Below are 20,254 nucleotides of genomic sequence, written 5' to 3'. Positions count from 1 at the left end.
TAATGGTTGCTGCGCTGTAGTGCTCTGCGACTCTGGGGAGAAGTGCATTACAGCGGAATTGTGTAGCATACCTGTACGAGCAGCAGGTGCACATCACAAGTCCTGGTTATGTGACCACTGACGCCAGGCAAACAATCTCTTTTCCATATAAGCTGATCTACCTGCTGAGTTCCTCCAGTATTTTGTGTGTGTTGCTTTGTATTTCCCACATCTGCAGATTTTATCGTGTTTGTGGGACAATCTCTGGAGTATTGATAATGGCTGGGGTCACCGGTCCTGTAAAGACACCGCCCAGAAGAAGGCAATGGCAAACCACTTCAGTAGAAAATTTTGCCAAGAACAATCTTGGTCATGAATGGACTATGATCGCCCTCATAGACAATGATGATGATAATCTATGTGAACTTTCATCATGTCACTAGCTACCCCCCCACCCCTGCTCATAAGCCCCTAACTGCCTCTAACCTCCCTAAAGTCGCCAGTTACAGAGGAGCACCCACAAGGAAATCCATCCATTTCCCAGCCTCTCTTGCACAACACTGTTTACATTTAAGCAACACACAAAAAAAACTCCCAAGGAAGGCGAGATGTCGGCCTTGCAATTTCTCCAACCTGCTGACAGCTATCAAGTGTCCTGTGACTTTAGATAGTGAGCTTTGCCAGTGACGGGGTGTGCATCCAGGAAAAGGAGGGGAGAGTGGGCGGAGGATGGGAGTGCAGACTCTGAAAAGTCAAGGAGATAGGAAGGAAGAACTTGCTCAGGACCCTTCAGAGGGAGCTCACAGAGGAATGTGGCCTGACTTTAAAAGTGAGAAGTGAACTACCTTTTAGACACTAAAGATCTGGGAACACTGACCAGCAAGATGAAACGGCAATGGATCATACATTTCCAGATGATGTTACTGATGGCCTCCTTGACCGAAAGCATGCTCCAGGTAGGTCCTCACTGACACGCAGCTGAAAGGGTCCCACTAAAGTTCCGCAGATCTGAGCAGACAGAAGCAACTCAGCTGTAGGAGAAATGAGATGGAGCTTATTTCATTACGTGCAAGTGGTTATAATCTGTTAGAGCAGTGACAGCACAAACTCAGATAGGAAACTTGTTGAACAGTTGCACAAGCTTACAATTTTCCAGCGTCGCCCTAATTGCGCAGTTCTGTTCAATGACCCAGTGCCGGAATACCAAAGTGTATATTAATAGCTCCATTACGCTGTTACCACACACATTCCAAGGATGAGGTCGAAGTTATAACTTATCAGTTTCAAACAAATAAAGCTGCTTTGTTATCTCCAAGCACAGCTTGGAGTTGTGACTTCTGTGCTTTTGGGCACAGCGTTCAGTTTGAATGAAGACCGGCTGTCGGGGACAGGTGGAGAACTTTGACTTAAAACACGCTATTGCAGAATGTTTATGTTCGTGTGTGTATAGTTGTCCCTTTAAGCAGAAGACTAACTCTTTCCGCTGTTGTATGACTTCAGCAGGGATCAAACCGTTGTGACAAGATGGTCCGAATCAAGACCTTAACTCGGTGTCGCTCCTGTGTCTTAAACGCCAAGATACGGTGCCCACAGAACTACACTCAGCTTACTACGGGGATTGGATCCAGGGACTGCAGGTAATGAAACCAGATTAAAAAAAACAGAACGATGGAAACTGGAAAAAAAGTGACGAATCCCTGTACTGACTACGTGAAATAACTATGTTCTTTTTCTCATTCTGTGAAAGGTACCACATTTCATTCCGAACGTTCTTTATAACTGTACGTGGCTGTTACCATGTCTGTGTCAAGGATGTGCTCCAGCATCAGTGCTGTGCCGGCTTCTGGGGACCAGACTGCATGGGTAAGCTGGTCTTCATCACCACCTCGGGAGGGTTTATACTATAATCTCAAAGCCTCAGAGTATGCTTCATTATCACGGACATATGTCATGATGGCAGCAGTACAGGGCAATACATTAAAAGTACTATTAGTTACAAAAGAAATATACAGTCAGTGGTCACTTTATTATGTACGTATTGAGCATTTAGAGATGCTCTTCTGCACACCACTGTTGTAAAGTGTGGTTATTTGAATGACTGTCACCTTCCTGTCGGCTTGAACCAGTCTGCCCATTCCCCTCTGATCTCTCTCATTAACAAATCATTTTCACCCACAGAACAGCTGTTCACTGGATGTTTTATTTTCTTTTTCACACCAGTCTCTGTAAACTCGAGAGACTCTATGAAAGCCCCAGGAGATCAGCAGTTTCTGAGATACTCAAACCACCCTGACTGGTCACCAAGTTCATTCCACAGTCAAAGTAACTTAGGTCACATTCCTTCCCCATTCTGATGTTTGGTCTGAAAGACAATTGAACCTCTTAACTATGTCTGCATGCTTTAATGCATTGATTGGCTGCCCCATGATTGGCTGATTAGATACTTACATTAATGAGGTATAAAGGTGTATCTAATAAAGTAATCTCTGAATGTATAGGAAAAGGTAAGAAAAAATACTGGACAAACTTAGGCAAGTGGGACTAGCTTAGAGGCCAGCAGGATAAGTAAGGGCCGAAGGGCCTATTTCTATTGTGCATGACTCTATTTCCTGCTCCCTTTAAACTTACCAGGCTCAGAGAAACTATATGTGTTAAAAAGTAATAAATTTAATTTAAAAAGTAATAAAATTTGTACTGTTTCAAGTACCTGCACTAGTCCAGATATTCTATTCATCCATTCCCTTCAAAGTCAAAAGGTGCTGAATTATGGCGGTTTTACGTGAATTAATCAATAATTACATTAGTGGCGACACAGAGATTCAGCAGAGAAAAATGTGAAGAATTCTGCCCGTGTGGCATTGTTGTACAGTAAGTTTACATGGTGTTTCCTTTTTGATAAGAAGGTTCATTAATCCTACAGTAGGTGAAGCATTCTGAGAGTTTTAAACATCCTGCTTTTATAGAGAGGTTGCAATGTTTACTGGCCATGAGAAAGAGTTGAGGGGAATAGGAAGCTGGGTGCCTTCATGGACCTGAGGAAGTCTCTGTCACAATGCTGGCCATTATTAGGGAGGAATATTGCCTAATTACTGTTTCACTGGCTGAACAGATGTCAACCTCTTAATGGCAATTGGAAAGTGGAAACACGAACCACGAATCATGAAGATGATAGCGTCAGTAAATTGGTAATTGTAAATTGACTGTCACGTCCTCCAATGTACAGTGAAAATGCAGGTGAGGTTTACCAAGATGCTGCCTGGATTAGAGAGCATCTCTTATGAGGAGAGGCTGAGTGAGTTAGGGCTTTTATCTTTGGATGAAGGAGGATGAGAAGCGACTTGATAGAAGTGTACAAGATGATAGGAAGCATAAAATTAAGTGGACAGCCAAAGACTTTTTCCCAGAGTAGGAACTGTTGATTCGAGGGGACATAATCTTAGGGCGATTGAAGGGAAGTGTGTGGGGGGAATGTCAGAGGTAAGCTTTTTTTAAACACAAAGAGTGTTAAGTGTGTGGAACACTCTGCCGGGATGGTGCTGGAGGCAGATACATTTGGGACTTCTAAGAAGCTCTCAGATAGGTGCATGGATGATGGAAAAATAGGGTGCTATGTAGGAGGGAAGGATTAGATTGACTTTAGAGCACAATGGGCTGATGGGACTGTAATGTGCTGTACTGTTCTATGTCTATGTTCAAAAATCTTGAATTGAGCTGAGGAAAGACAGCATTTAGGTATTGGCAACACACACAAAATGCTAGTGGAACACAGCAGACCAGGCAGCATCTCTGGGAAGAAGCACAGTCGACATTTCAGGCTGAGACCCTTCATCAGGACTAACTGAAATAAAAGATAGTAAGACATTTGAAAGTAGGAGGGGGAGGGGGAAATGCGAAAGATAGGAGAAGACCGGAGGGGGTGGGGTGAAGCCAAGAGCTGGAAAGGTGATTGGTAAAAGGGATACAGAGCTGGAGAAGGGAAAGGATCATAGGGTGGGAGACCTAGAGAGAAAGAAAGGGGGAGGGGAGCACCAGAGGGAGATGGAAAACAGGCAGAGTAATGGGCAGAGACAGGGAAAAATAAAAGAGGAGGGGGGGAGAAAACTAAATATATCAGGGATGGGGTAAGAAGGGGAGGAGGGGCATTAACAAAAGTTAGAGAAGTCAATGTTCATGCCATCAGGTTGGAGGCTACCCGGTCAGTATATAAGGTGTTGTTCCTCCAACCTGAGTGTGGCTTCATCTTGACAGTAGAGGAGGCCATGGATAGACACATCAGAATGGGAATGTGTGGCCACTGGGAGATCCTGCTTTCTCTGGTGGACAGATTTAGGTATTGGTTCATTATTCTCATTAGTGCCAAGATACAGTGAAAATCTTATCTTTCATACCGTTCATACAGATCATTACACAGCGCGTTGAGGTAAAACAGTTACCGAATGCAGAACACAATGTAACTGCTATAGAGATGGCAGAGGTCAGGAAAACAAATACAGTGCCAGATCATAACGAGGTGGACAGTGAGGTCAAGAGTTCTCTTTCTCATACTAGGGACCACGTAGTGGTCTTACAGCAGTGAGGTAGAAGCTGTCCTTAAACCTGGTGGCATATGTGGTTCCATCCTCTTGCATCTACCCCTGCTGTCCCTGTACTTACCCAAATGCTGTGCTTGTACCTGGCTCAGCCACATTGTCTGCCAGCTCATTCCATATACGCACCAGCGTCTGTTGAAAAAGTTGCCTCTCAGGTCCCTTTTAAATCTTATTGTGCTGGGTAACCATTTAATAGGCTGTCCTTGAGCCTGGTGGTGTGTGCTTTCAGGCTGTTGTAGGTTCTGCCCTATGGGAGGGGGGCAGAAGGGTGTATGTCTGGGGTGGATGGAGGGGCCTTTGATGATATTGGCTCGTTACTGAGGTAATGAGGTGTAGACAGAGTCCACAGAGGGGAGGCTACTTTCTGTGATGCGTTGAGTTGCTTACACAACTCCCTGCAGTTTCTTGTGGTCATGTGCTGTACCAAGCCATGATGCAGCCCGTTACGATGCTTCTAGTTTTCCTGTACTGTGGGTGGTAGATGAGGGGACAATCTCCCCATTCATAAATCAATCTTCAAGGCTGGAAACTGCCTCCATTAACACACCCCTCAGTGGAGTATGCTGACCAGAGGGGACGCCTTAGCAGCCTGAAGCAGGCCGTATTGTCCAACTGACCAGTCTGACATTTGGTTCCAATGACTTCAACAGAGTCAAAGCCTGACAGAGGGGTGCTGGTGCAGGGGACAGAAGAATATAGCCCTACTTAGACAGATAGATGCTTTATTGATCCCAAGGGAAATTACAGGGTCACAGTAGCATTACAAGTGCACAGATAGACAAATATTAGAACAGAAATAAGAAAGAATTTTTAAAAAGTAACGTTAAAAATAAAACAGAGCTAAACAGAGCTCTGGTAAACAGAGGTTAATAACAGTCTAACAGGAGGGGGTCATCATGTCTCCGGCTACAGGATCACTCATAGAGCCCGATGGCCGAGGGTAAGAATGACCTCATCTAGTGCTCTTTGGAGCAGCGCAGTTGTCTGAGTCTATCACTGAAAATGCTCCTCTGTTCAGGCAAGGTGGCACGCAGAGGGTGAGAAACATTGTCCGGAATTGCCAGAATTTTCCAGAGGGTCCTTTGTTCTAGCACAGCCTCCAGCATGTCCAGTTTGACTCTTATAACAGAGCCAGCCTTTCTAATCTGTTTATTGAGCCTGTTAGCATCACCCATATTCATGTCATTTCCCCAGCATACCACCATATAGAAGATTGTCCTGGTGACAACAGACTGGTAGAACGTGTGAAGGAGAGGCCTCTATACCCCAAAGGAGCTCATTCTCCTCAGGAAGTAGAGGCAACCCTGGCCCTTCTTGTATATCTCTGTATCAGTGCTCCACTCAAGTCTGTCATCCAGGTGCACCCCAAGGTCCTCACCATCAACCGCAACAGGGAGTAATTAGTGAGCAAATTGGATTAGTGTACTTGAGCAAAAGGTTTGGCATGATTATAGTGGGCCAAAGGTCCTGCTGCTGTGCTGCTGTACAACCAAATGAGCTCAAGACGTACAGACACAAAGTTCAACAGCATGGAAACAGGGCCAGCCTGTACATGCCAACCAAGTTACCAGTCTGAACACCATTCATCATGGTCTCTCCAAGGTCCCAAACCATTGTCCTCTGTCCTCCTTCGATAGTGTAGTCAGAAACTTGCAAAGCTGTGACCCAGTGACCATTGGTAACAGTGAAAGCTGATATCACAGCTATCTTCTCAAAAGTCAGAGCTTGTGGGTGTTGGAGGCACTGTTGAAATAGTAAAATAGTTAATAGTCATAGTGAGAGACAAAGATAAAGATTTTTAAAGATTAGTTTTATTTGTTACATGTACATCGACACATAGAGTGAAATAGATCATTTGTGTCAAATCAAACGAGTGAGGATTATGCTAGATAACCTGTAAGTGTTGCTATACATACAACACCAATGTAGCATGGCCACAACTCACTTACCCTAACTGTGCATTGTTGGAATGTGGGAGGAAACCAGAGCACCCGGAGGAAACGTAAGTGGTCAAGGGGAGATTATACAAACTCCTTACAGACAGTGGCAGGAATTGAACCCTCGATCTTACAGCTGGTGCTGTAATAGTGTTATGTTAACCGTGCTGCCTCAGCACAGAAACAGGCCTTTCAGCCCATCAGGTCTGTGCCAACCATCAACTGTCTGCTTACACTAATCCCATATTCAATCCCATATTTCATTCTCCCCACATTCTCATCAGCAGATTCTACCCGTCACCTACACCTTAAGGTCAATTTACAATGGCAATTAACCAATCACCCTCCACGTCTTTGGGATGTGGGAGGAAAATTGAATACTCAAAGGAAACCTTTATGACGACAGAAGGAACATGCAATGTGGTAGCATAGTAGTTAGCGTGAGGCTATTACATCTCAGGGCATCAGAGCTCGGAGTTCAATCCCAGCATCCTCTGTAAAGAATCTGTATGTCTTTCCTGTGGAATGTGTGGATTTTCCCAGCTGCTCCAGTTTCCTCCCACAGTCCAATGATGTGCCAGGAAGGTGAATTAGTCATTGTAAATTGTCCCGTGATTAGGGTTAAATCAGTGTTGTTGGGGGTTGCTGGGGCAACACGACTCAAAGGGCCAGAAAGTCCTATTGAGCACCATATCGGTAAATAAAATTAATAATTGTACACCGGAGGTCAGGATTGAACCTGCGTCTCCTGAGTGTGAGGCAGCGGCTCTATTATCTGAATGGGAAGGCAGGAGAATGGGGTTGAGGGGGATAGTAAATCAGCTATGATAGAATACGAAGCAGTCTTGATGGATTAAATGGTCTAATTCTGCTCCTTTGTCTTATGGTCTTATGAACCATCATACCTGAAGATATCTATTGAAGTGTTACCTCTACAAGAATAATTGAAAACTGTTACAGTTCTTGTAGAGTTGTCAACAAGGATTTCAAATACCCCCTCGAGGAAGTGAGCATCTCATCTAAGCTTTCATTGCAGCTCTGGGAACACGTTTTCCTTCCACTCTGCTGAAAAGCCTGACTTGTGCTTACACCCAGGGTGATGACAGCAAAATTCATTCATGTCACGTTACCTCGTGTTTCCTGAATGATAAGAAAGCTAACAAGCTAACATCTGCTTGTGTTAGGTCAATCATTAAAAAGAAAGAGCTAACCTTTAAATGCATGAGGCCTTCTACTTGCCTGTTAAGAACGGAAGCAGTAAGATTATAAGACCATAACATAGGAACAGAATTAAGACATTTGGCTCATTGAATCTGCACCACCATTCCGTCATGGCTGATTTATTATCTTTCTCAACCCGTCTCCTGCCTTCTCCCCGTATCCTGTAATGCCCTTACATCAAGAATCTGTCAAGCTCCGCTTTAAGTAAGCCCAATGACTTGGCCTCCACAGCCATCTGCGGCAAATAGTTTCACGGATTCACCACCCTCTAGTTAATGAAATTCTTCCTCACCTCCATTTTAAATGGACATCCTTGTAATCTGAGGCTGGCCCCTCTGGTCCTAGCCTCTCCCATGATTTGAAATGCATTGTAGAACACTCTTGGCTGATTCCATGCAGAAATTATGTCCTGATGAAAGGTCTCAGCCTGAAATGACAGCTGTCTATTTCTCTCCATGGATGCTCTCTGACTTGTTGAGTTCCCCAGAATCTGACATGTTTTGCTCAAGATTTGCTGCATCTGCAGAACCTTTTCTGTCTCATGAACAATTTCTGCTGGTTGTGTGACTATGAACAGGAGAACTAATCTAATATTAAGAGTTTGCGCTTTTGGGAAAGAAACTAGGAACTCTGAAAGTTTGTAGCTTTGCTCTGCACATATCTGTGAAATTGTCAGGACTGAGCAATAGCCAAAAAACATAAAACATAGAACAGCACAGTACAGTCTCTTCAACCCATGATGTTGAACTGACCTTTGCTCAACTTCTCCTCATAAGTCATGCTCTCTAATCCAGGCAACATCCAGGTAAATCGCCTCTGCACCCTCTCTAAAGTTTCCACATCTTGCTTTTAATGAGGTGACCAGAGCTGAATTTGATATTTCAAGTGTGGTCTGTCTAGAGTTTTACAGAACTGCAACATTACTTTGTGGCTCTCGAACTCAATCCCCTGATTAATGACCAATGCATGGTATGCCGTCTTAACAACCTTATTTACTTGCACGGTAACATTGGGGGATCACTGCATGTGGACCATGAGATTTCCCTGTTCATCCACGCTGCTAAGAATCCTGCCTTTAACATTGTACTCCGCAATGAAATCTGTCATTCAAAAGAGCATCGTTTCACACTTCTCCAGACTGAACTCCATCTGCCACTTCTCAGCCCAGCTCTGCACCGTCAACATCCCACTGTAAACAACAACAGTTGTTGTTTTGTGGCAGCAGTAAGTACAGTGCAAGGGAGTCTCCGAAATGTTCCCAATGCATCTGCTCTACCACCACCTCCAGCAGCTCGTTCCATACACCAACCACTGTCTGTGCAAAAATCATACCTCTGCCATCCCCCCCATGTTTTCTACCAATCACTTTAAAATTATGCCCCCTTGTACTAGTAACTTCCACCCTTGAGAAAAAGATGCTGGCTGTCCAATCTATCTTTGCCTCTTACCATCCCTGTCAAGTCCTCTTTCATCCTTCTTCACTCCAAAGAGAAAGATAGATGGTAGTAATGAGAAGGTCCTCGATAGTGCAGATGGTCCTTCTTGTTGGATGCCGCCTTCTTGAGAGTCCACATTTTGAAGATGATCCTCGATGGGGGAGAGGCCTGTGCCCAGGACAGGCTAGCTGACTCCACAATCCTCTGCAGGCATTTCTGACCCCTCCATACCAGATGGTGATGCAGCCAATCAGAACACTCTCCACTGTGCATCTGTAGAAGTTTCCTAGAGTCTTTGTTGACATACCAAATCTCCTCAAAATCCTAATGCGTATAGCTGCTGGTATGCCTTCTTCATGACTCCCTCAATATGTTGGGCCCTAGACTGATCTTCTGAAGTTGTTCACCCCCCTTTCCCACTGCTGACCCCTCGATGAGGGCTGGTGTGTGTTCCCCCGTCATCGGCTTCCTGAAGTGCACAATCCATTTCTTGCTCTGGCTGACGTTGAGTACAAGGTTTTCTTGCGACACCACTCAATTGTCCTTGTTACTGCGTGTGCAGAGTCCAAGAACCAGATCTGTGGTCTGGAGGTAGTTTGATAAAGGATTGGGGAAGGGGTGCAGGGACTGGGGTGATGATGGGATGATATGGATGAACTTGGGAATTGTTGCACTTGCAATGACTATACTTGCTGAGGACACTGCCCATTATAGGTAGAGATTGGGCGGGCTAGAACTTTTATTGTTTGGAGTGTAAAAGACAGAGACTGACCTTAGTGAGATGTATAAAGTCATGAGGGGCATATATAGGGTGAACTACACAATCTTTTTCCCAGGGGAGGGGAACTAAAAACTAGAAGGCATGGGTTTAAAGTGAGAAGAGAAAGATTTAAATAGGACCAAATCAACTTCTTCATGCAGCGGGTAATGCATTTTCGGAAACAAGGTGCCAGAGAAAGGACTTAAACTAGGTATAATAACAATATTTAAAAGACATTTGGATAAGATCATCATAAGGCAAAGGAGCAGAACAAGGTCATTCAGCCCATCCAGTCTGTGCCACCATCCTTTCATGGCTGATTTATTATTCCTCTCAACCCCATTCTCCAGCCTTCTCCCTGTAACCTGTGATGCCCATACTAATCAAGGATCTATCAACCTCGCTTTAAATATATCCAAAGACTTGACCTCCACAGCCGTCTGAGGCCCTGAATTCCACAGATTCACCACCTGAGGCTGAGGTGATACATGAACTGAGGCTGGTGTGATATGGGCCAAATGCAGGCAATGGAACTAGATTGGTGGTAGGCACGGATGAGTGGGGCTGAAGGATCTGTTTCCAAACACTATGACTCTATGACTGGGTCATATTGCAGGCTGAGAATCAGATCGGGTCCAAGGCATGAAGATTGTGACAAACATCCAGGGAAAGGGCTCTTCAAAGTGCAGTGCATTCCTTATCCGTGACAAAACACACAAACAGGAATCGCTTAATCAATAAAGAATTTACGGGGGGAAGTGGTAAATCACAGATAATGACTCCTCTGAAGTGCCAAGTCAAGGATATCAAACCTTCCTCCAAGGGGAAAAGTGCTGAGAGTGCCAACAAAAGAAATGGCAATCAGTACAGAGCAAGCAACAGAAAAGTCCAGCACACACAAAAGCTGTGATTTCAGGAAGAGCAGGAGACCATTTAACCCTTTAATCCTCTTTAACCATCCAGTAAATACCATCCTTTTGATCAGCAGAACTCAGCAGGTCAGCCAGCATCCATTGAGGGGAATAAATAGTCAACGCTTCAGGTTGAGGCCCTTCATCAGGACTGGAAAGAAAGGGGGCAGAAGTTAACCGAAGAAGATTGGGGGAGGGGAGGACTAACGCTGACAGGCTATAGGTTAGTGACAGAGTAGGTGGGTGGATGGAGGGCGGGGAAATGATGTAAGAAGCTGGGAGGTGATAGGTGGAAATAATAAAGGGCCGAAGAAGAAGAAATCTGAAAGGAGAGGAGAGTGGACCAGGAGACTGTGCCAATGAAGGGTTTCAGTTCAAAATATTGATTCTTTATTCCTTTACGTAGATCCTGCTTGACCCACTGAGTTCCTGCAGCATTTTGCAGAATCTCCCGTGCTTAGAAGAGCAAGTGCTACTTTAAGACTTTGATAGCCAGATGTTTGACTGCACCCTTGTCTATAGAAGTTACAGGGGTGGTAGAAGGACCATTGTAGGGGAGACTCCGTGGCGTAGCTAAATGGTTTACAACACCAGATGTAAGATTGGGGTCAATTCCCGCCACTGTCCGTAAGGAGTTTGCATGTTCTACCTGTATGGGTTCCCTCCGGGTGCTCCGGTTTCCTCCCACATTCCTGAGACGTACAGTTAGGATTAGTAAATTGTGGGAGCACTACGTTGGCAGCAAAAGGACGCAATGCTTGTGGGCTGCCGCCAGCACGACTTTCACTCACTTGTTTTGACGCAAGTGACGGATTTCACTCTATGTTTCAATGCACGAGCGACAAAAGTCAATCAAAACACTTCTTAGTTGACATTGTGTAATTCCTCCTCGTAAATTAACCCTTTCAGAAGGGGGACTATAGAGAGCCATGGAGTGACAAAGCAGAGAAACAGGCCCTTTGGCCCACTATCTCTATGCTGGCCATCAGGTACCTATCTACACTCATCCCAGTTATCACCAACCTACATTGCCTTGGCAATTCAAGTGCTCATCCACATATTTAAATGTTGAGTACCTCCACCACTCCACCCTCTATCAGGCAGAGAGTTTCACATTGCGACCATCCTCTGGGTAAACCAAACATTCTCAGTTCCAGTCTGAAACTAGCACCGTTGTCCACTGGCTTTCAACACTTCTGACATGGGGAAAAGTTACTTACATCTACTCCATCTATACCCTTTGTAATAATGTATACAATCCTCAAGTTACAGTAGCTCAGTTGATAATACAAACATAATGCATACTGTCAAGCATTTGGGATGCCGGCTGGGTGGATGGGGACTGATTTGCCACTGCTGCAAGGCTGCAGCATCTTCGGCCTGGTGGCAACTGGATCTTCCTGCTTGCCTTCTCTCCCTACTCCACCGCCTACCCCTGAGCCACAGCTGATGGGAGCTGGTTGAGGCTGAATATAGTTGGGCATGCTGAGAAGATTCACCTGCTCACTCAGCGAGGCCAGTTAGTGGCTGCTCTCCCTTCAGTGCTGTTCCTGTAACACTCTCTCACACACTGTTGCAAACTTCCGACGGACAAACATTTCAGGTTGCAAACAGTTGTGATAACCTGGGGACTACCCGCACTTCTGGCAGGTCACAGTCAGCCAACACTGTTCCAGGGAAAACAAACACAGCCTACTCAATCTGACCTCATATCCAGAATATGGGCACTGCCCACTGCCCTCTCCAAGGCCAATTGATCCTGTACACCGTATGGTCCCCAGGTCTGTTCACAATGGTTGCAAAGGCATCCCAGAACAAAGTCTCTTTGGCTGAACAAAGGACATTCTGATGTAGGGAGAAATGTTGTTTGTTTTGTTAAGAATTATTGAAGTACTTGAAAGATGATTAAGCTTGACAGTTGTGTACATACTAAGAGATCATGTCACACAGCCACTCTGGGGAATTCCCATCCTGATAAGGGAGGAAGCTACACAACATCCATGCCAGGACCAACAAACTCTAAAACAGTTACTTTCCCCAATTTGTCAGGCTGATCAACACTCTTACCCACTGACCCACCCAACACCACTTCATCAGGCTGATCAACACTCTTACCCACTAACCCACCCAACAACTCTTCATCAGGCTGATCAACACTCTTACCCACCAACCCACCCAACACCACTTCATCAGGCTGATCAACACTCTTACCCACTAAACCACCAACACCACTTCAGCAGACTGACTGTTCAACACGCTAACCCACTAACCCACACAACACCTCTTCATCAGGCTGATCAACACTCTTACCCAATAACCCACCCAACACCACTTCATCAGGCTGAACAAGACTCTTACCCATTAACCCACGAAACACCTCTTCATCAGGCTGATCAACACTCTTACCAACTAACCCGCCCAACACCACTACATCTGGCTGATCAACACTCCTACCCAGTAACGCACCAAACACCACTTCAGCAGACTGACTGATCAACACTCTTACCCACTAACCCACCCAACACCACTACATCTGGCTGATCAACACTCCTACCCAGTAACGCACCAAACACCACTTCAGCAGACTGACTGATCAACACTCTTACCCACTAAGCCACCTAACACCTCTTCATCAGGCTGATCAACACTCTTACCCACTAACCCACACAACAACACTTCAACAGGCTGATCAACACTCTTACCCACTAACCCACCCAAAACCTCTTCATCAGGCTGATCAACACTCTTACCCACTAACCCACCCAACACCACTACATCAGGCTGATCAACACTCTTACCCACTAACCCACACAACAACACTTCATCAGGCTGATCAACACTCTTACCCACTAACCCACCAACACCACTTCAGCAGACTGACTGATCAACACTCTTACCCACTAACCCACCCAACACCACTACATCTGGCTGATCAACACTCCTACCCAGTAACGCACCAAACACCACTTCAGCAGACTGACTGATCAACACACTTACCCACTAACCCACCCAACACCTCTTCATCAGGCTGATCAACACTCTTACCCACTAACCCACCGAACACCTCTTCATCAGGATGAAAAACACTCTTGCCCACAAACCCACCCAAAAACACTTCAGCAGATTGACAGATCAACACACTTACCCACTAACCCACCCAATACCACTTCAGCAGACTGACTAATCAACACTCTTACCCACTAACCCACCGAACACCTCTTCATCAGGATGATAAACACTATTGCCCACAAACCCACCCAAAAACACTTCAGCAGATTGACAGATCAACACACTTACCCACTAACCCACCCAACAACAGTTCATCAGGCTGATCAACACTCTTACCCACTAACCCACCAACACCACTTCAGCAGATTGACTGATCAATACTCTTACCCACTAACCCACCCAACACCACTACATCAGACTGACCAACATTCTTACCCACTAACCCACCCAGAACCTCTTCATCAGGCTGATCAACACTCTTACCCACAACCCCACCCAACACCACTTCATCAGGCTGATCAACACTCATACCCACAACCCCACCCAACACCACTTCATCAGGCTGATCAACTCTCTTATCAATTATCCCAACCAACACCACTGCAACAGGCTCATCAATACTTACCCATTAACCCACCCAACACTACTTCATCAGGCTGATCAACACACTTACCCAGTAAACCACCCAACACCTCTTCATCAGGCTGATCAACACTCTTACCCACTAACCCACACAACACCACTTCAGCAGATTGACAGATCAACACTCTTACCCACTAACCCACCCAGCACCACTTCTGCATGCTGATCAACACTCTTACCCTCAAACCCATGCAACACCACTTCATCAGGCTGATCAACACTCTTACCAATTAACCCACCCAACACCTCTTCATCAGACTGATCAACACTCTTTCCCTCTAACGCACCCAAAACCTCTTCATCAGGCTGATCAACACTCTTACCCACTAACCCACACAACACCACTTCAGCAGACTGATCAACACTCTTACCCACATGCCCACCCAACACCTCTTCATCAGGCTGATCAAGACTCTTTCCCTCTAACGCACCCAAAACCTCTTCATCAGGCTGATCAACACTCTTACCCACTAACCCACACAACACCACTTCAGCAGACTGATCAACACTCTTGCCCACAAACCCACCCAAAAACACTTAAGCAGATTGACAGATCAACACACTTACCCACAAACACATCCAACACCACTTCAGCAGACTGACTGATCAACACTCTTACCCACTAACCCACCCAGCACCACTTCTGCATTCTGATCAACACTCTTACCCACAAACCCATGCAACACCACTTCATCAGGCTGATCAACACTCTTACCCACATGCCCACCCAACACCTCTTCATCAGGCTGATCAAGACTCTTACCAATTAACCCACCCAACACCACTTCATCAGGCTGATCAATACCCTTACCCATTAACCCACTCAACACTACTTCATCAGGCTGATCAACACACTAACCCACTAACCCACCCAACACCTCTTCATCAGACTGATCAACACTCTTTCCCTCTAACGCACCCAACACCTCTTCATCAGGCTGATCAACACTCTTACCCACTAACCCACACAACACCACTTCAGCAGACTGACTGATCAACACACTTACCCACTAACCCACCCAACACCTCTTCATCAGACTGATCAACACTCTTTCCCTCTAACGCACCCAACACCTCTTCATCAGGCTGATCAACACTCTTACCCACTAACCCACACAACAACACTTCAGCAGACTGACTGATCAACACTCTTACCCACTAACCCACACAACACCACTTCATTAGGCTGATCAAGACTCTTACCCACTAACCCACCAACACCACTTCAGCAGACTGTTAGATCAACACTCTTACCCACTAACCAACCCAACACCACTACATCTGGCTGATCAACACTCCTACCCTGTAACCCACCCAACAACTCTTCATCAGGCTTATAAACACTCTTACCCACTAACCCATACAACACTACTTCATCAGGCTGATCAACACTCTTGCCAACTACCCACCCAACACCTCTTCATCAGACTGATCAACACTCTTACCCTCTAATGCACCCAACACCTCTTCATCAGGCTGATCAACACTCTTACCCACTAACCCAAACAACACCACATCAGCAGACTGACAGATCAACACTCTTACCCACTAACCCACCTAACACCTCTTCATCAGGCTGAAAAACACTCTTGCCCACAAACCCACCCAAAAACACTTCAGCAGATTGACAGATCAACACACTTACCCACTAACCCACCCAATACCACTTCATCAGGCTGATCAACACTCTTACCCACTTACCCACCCAACACCACTTCATCAGTCTGATCAACACTTTTACCCACTAACCCACCCAACACCACTTCATCAGGCTGATCAACACTCTTACACACAAACACATCCAACACCACTTCAGCAGACTGACTGATCAACACTCTTACCCACTAACCCACCCAACACCACTTCAACATGCTGATCAAAACTCTTACCCACTAACACACGCAACACCACTTCATCAGGCTGATCAACACTCTTACCAACTACCCACCCAACACCACTTCAACAGGCTCATCAACACTCTTACCCACTAACCCACACAACACCACTTCAGCAGACTGACAGATCAACACTCTTACACACTAACCCACCTAACACCTCTTCATCAGGCTGAAAAACACTCTTGCCCACAAACCCACCCAAAAACACTTCAGCAGATTGACAGATCAACACACTTACCCACTAACCCACCCAGCACCACTTCTGCATGCTGATCAACACTCTTACCCACAAACCCATGCAACACCACTTCATCAGGCTGATCAACACTCTTACCAACTACCAACGCAACACCACTTCATCAGTCTGATCAACACTCTTACCCACATGCCCACCCAACACCTCTCCATCAGGCTGATCAAGACTCTTACCAATTAACCCACCCAACACCACTTCATCAGGCAGATCAATACCCTTACCCATTAACCCACCCAACACTACTTCATCAGACTGATCAACACTCTTTCCCTCTAACGCACCTAACACCTCTTCATCAGGCTGATCAACACTCTTACCCACTAACCCACACAACACCTCTTCAGCAGACTGACTGATCAACACTCTTACCAACTAACCCACCTAACACCTCTTCATCAGGCTGATCAACACTCTTACCCACTAACCCACGCAACACTATTTCATCAGGCTGATCAAAACTCTTAACAACTACCCACCCAACACCACTTCATTAGGCTGATCAAGACTCTTACCCACTAACCCACCAACACCACTTCAGCAGACTGTCTGATCAACACTCTTACCCACTAACCAAACCAACACCACTGCATCTGGCTGATCAACACTCCTACCCTGTAACCCACACAACAACTCTTCATCAGGCTGATCAACACTCTTACCCACTAACCCATACAACACTACTTCATCAGGTTGATCAACACTCTTACACACTAACCCACCCAACAACACCTCTTCATCAGGCTGATCAACACTCTTACCCACTAACCCCCCCAACAACAGTTCATCAGGCTGATCAACACTCTTATCCACTAACCCACCCAACACCACAACATCAGGCTGATCAACACTCTTACCCACGAACCCACCCAACACCACTTCATCAGGCTGATCAACACTCTTACCCACTAACCCACCCAACACCACTGCATCTGGCTGATCAACACTCCTACCCTGTAACCCACACAACAACTCTTCATCAGGCTGATCAACACTCTTACCCACTAACCCATACAACACTACTTCATCAGGTTGATCAACACTCTTACACACTAACCCACCCAACAACACCTCTTCATCAGGCTGATCAACACTCTTACCCACTAACCCCCCCAACAACAGTTCATCAGGCTGATCAACACTCTTATCCACTAACCCACCCAACACCACAACATCAGGCTGATCAACACTCTTACCCACGAACCCACCCAACACCACTTCATCAGGCTGATCAACACTCTTACCCACTAACCCACCCAACACCACCTCATCAGGGTGATCAAGACTCTTACCCACTAACCCACCCAACACCTCTTCATCAGACTGATCAACACTCTTACCCACTAACCCACACAACACCACTTCAGCTGACTGACTGATCAACACTCTTACCCACTAACCCACCTAACACCTCTTCATCAGGATGATAAACACTCTTACCCACTAACCCACCCAACACCACTTCATCAGGCTGATCAACTCTCTTACCCACTAACCCACACAAGACCACTTCAGCAGACTGACTGATCAACACCCTTTCCCACTAACCCACCTAACACCTCTTCATCAGGATGAAAAACACTCTTGCCCACAAACCCACCCAAAAACACTTCAGCAGATTGACAGATCAACACACTTACCCACTAACCCATCCAATACCACATCATCAGGCTGATTAACACTATTACCCACTAACCCAGCCAACACCACTTCATCAGTCTGATCAACACTCTTACCCACTAACCCACCCAACACCACTTCATCAGGCTGATCAACACTCTTACCCCATAACCCACCAACACCACTGTAGCAGACTGACTGATCAACACTCTTACCCACAAACACATCCAACACCGCTTCAGCAGACTGACTGTTCAACACTCTTACCCACTAACCCACCCAGCACCACTTCAACATGCTGATCAACACTCTTACCCACTAACCCACGCAACACCACTTCATCAGGCTGATCAAGACTCTTACCCACTAACCCACCAACACCACTTTAGCAGACTGACTGATCAACACTCTTACCCACAAACACATCCAACACCGCTTCAGCAGACTGACTGATCAACACTCTTACCCAGTAACCCACCCAGCAACACTTCAACATGCTGATCAACACTCTTACCAACTACCCACCCAACACCACTTCATTAGGCTGATCAAGACTCTTACCCACTAACCCACCACCACCACTTCAGCAGACAGTCTGATCAACACTCTTACCCACTAACCAACCCAACACCACTACATCTGGCTGTTCAACACTCCTACCCCGTAACCCACCCAACAACTCTTCATCAGGTTGATCAACACTCTTACACACTAACCCACCCAACACCACTTCTGCAGACTGACTGATCAACACTCTTACCCACTAACCCACCCAACACCACTTCATCAGGCTGATCAACACTCTTATCCACTAACCCACCAACACCACTTCAGCAGACTGACTGATCAACACTCTTACCCACTAACCCACACAACACCTCTACATCAGGCTGATCAACACTCTTACCCACTAACCCACCCAACACCACTTCATCTGTCTGATCAACACTCTTACCCACTAACCCACTCAACACCACTTCGTCAGGCTGATCAACACTCTTACCCAGAAACCCACCAAATACCACTTCAGCAGACTGACTGATCAACACTCTCACCCACTAACCCACCTAACACCTCTTCATCAGACTGATCAACACTCTTACCCACTAACCCACCTAACACCACTCCATCAGGCTGATCAACACTCTTACCCACGAACCCAACCAACACTACTTCATCAGGCTGATCAACACACTTACCCACAAACACATCCAACACCACTTCAGCAGACTGACTGATCAACACTCTTACCCACTAACCCACCCAGCACCACTTCATCAGGATGATCAACACTCTTACCAACTACCAACGCAACACCACTTCATCAGGCTGATCAACACTCTTACCCACATGCCCACCCAACACCTCTTCATCAGGCTGATAAAGACTCTTACCAATTAACCCACCCAACACCACTTCATCAGGCTGATCAATACCCTTACCCATTAACCCACCCAACACTACTTCATCAGGCTGATCAACACATTTACCAACTAACCCACCTAACACCTCTGCATCAGGATGAAAAACACTCTTGCCCACAAACCCACCCAAAAACACTTCAGCAGATTGACAGATCTACACACTTACCCACTAACCCACCCAATACCACTTCATCAGGCTGATCAACACTCTTACCCACTAACCCATGCAACACCACTTCATCAGGCTGATCAACACACTTACCAACTACCAACGCAACACCACTTCATCAGGCTGATCAACTCTCTTACCCACATGCCCACACAACACCACTTCATCAGGCTGATCAACACTCTTACCCACTAACCCACCTAACACCTCTTCATCAGACTGATCAACACTCTTACCCACTAACCCACCCAACACCACTTTATCAGGCTGATCAACACTCTTACCCACTAACCCAACCAACACCAATTCATCAGCCTGATCAACACTCTTACCCACTAACCCACCCAACGCCACTTCATCTGGCTGATCAACACTCTTACCCATTAACCCACCCAACACCACTCCA

The 20,254-nt window shown here is 46.0% G+C and overlaps 1 protein-coding gene across 3 annotated transcripts in view; it reads left to right on the top strand.

Moving 5' to 3' along the window:
• Positions 1-792: 792 nt before the first annotated feature.
• The window catches only part of stab2 (stabilin 2), a 292,259-nt gene continuing 272,797 nt past the window's right edge, over positions 793-20,254 (top strand). For 2 of the 3 annotated variants that reach the window (XM_059977629.1, XM_059977628.1), the window contains exons 1-3: positions 793-935; positions 1,480-1,616; positions 1,727-1,842. In XM_059977629.1, coding sequence (XP_059833612.1) covers positions 864-935; positions 1,480-1,616; positions 1,727-1,842 — 325 coding nt within the window. In that variant the 5' untranslated portion in view covers positions 793-863. Of the gene's footprint in view, positions 936-1,234; positions 1,371-1,479; positions 1,617-1,726; positions 1,843-20,254 lie in introns of those variants that run through there. The other variant, XM_059977630.1, reaches the window with a different exon arrangement.

This window comes from Hypanus sabinus, chromosome 8, assembly GCF_030144855.1.
Source record: "Hypanus sabinus isolate sHypSab1 chromosome 8, sHypSab1.hap1, whole genome shotgun sequence".
In the NCBI taxonomy this organism is placed as follows: Eukaryota; Metazoa; Chordata; class Chondrichthyes; order Myliobatiformes; family Dasyatidae; genus Hypanus; species Hypanus sabinus.
Note: the sequence above shows the minus strand (reverse complement) of the source record. Positions and strands in the feature narration are given on the sequence as shown.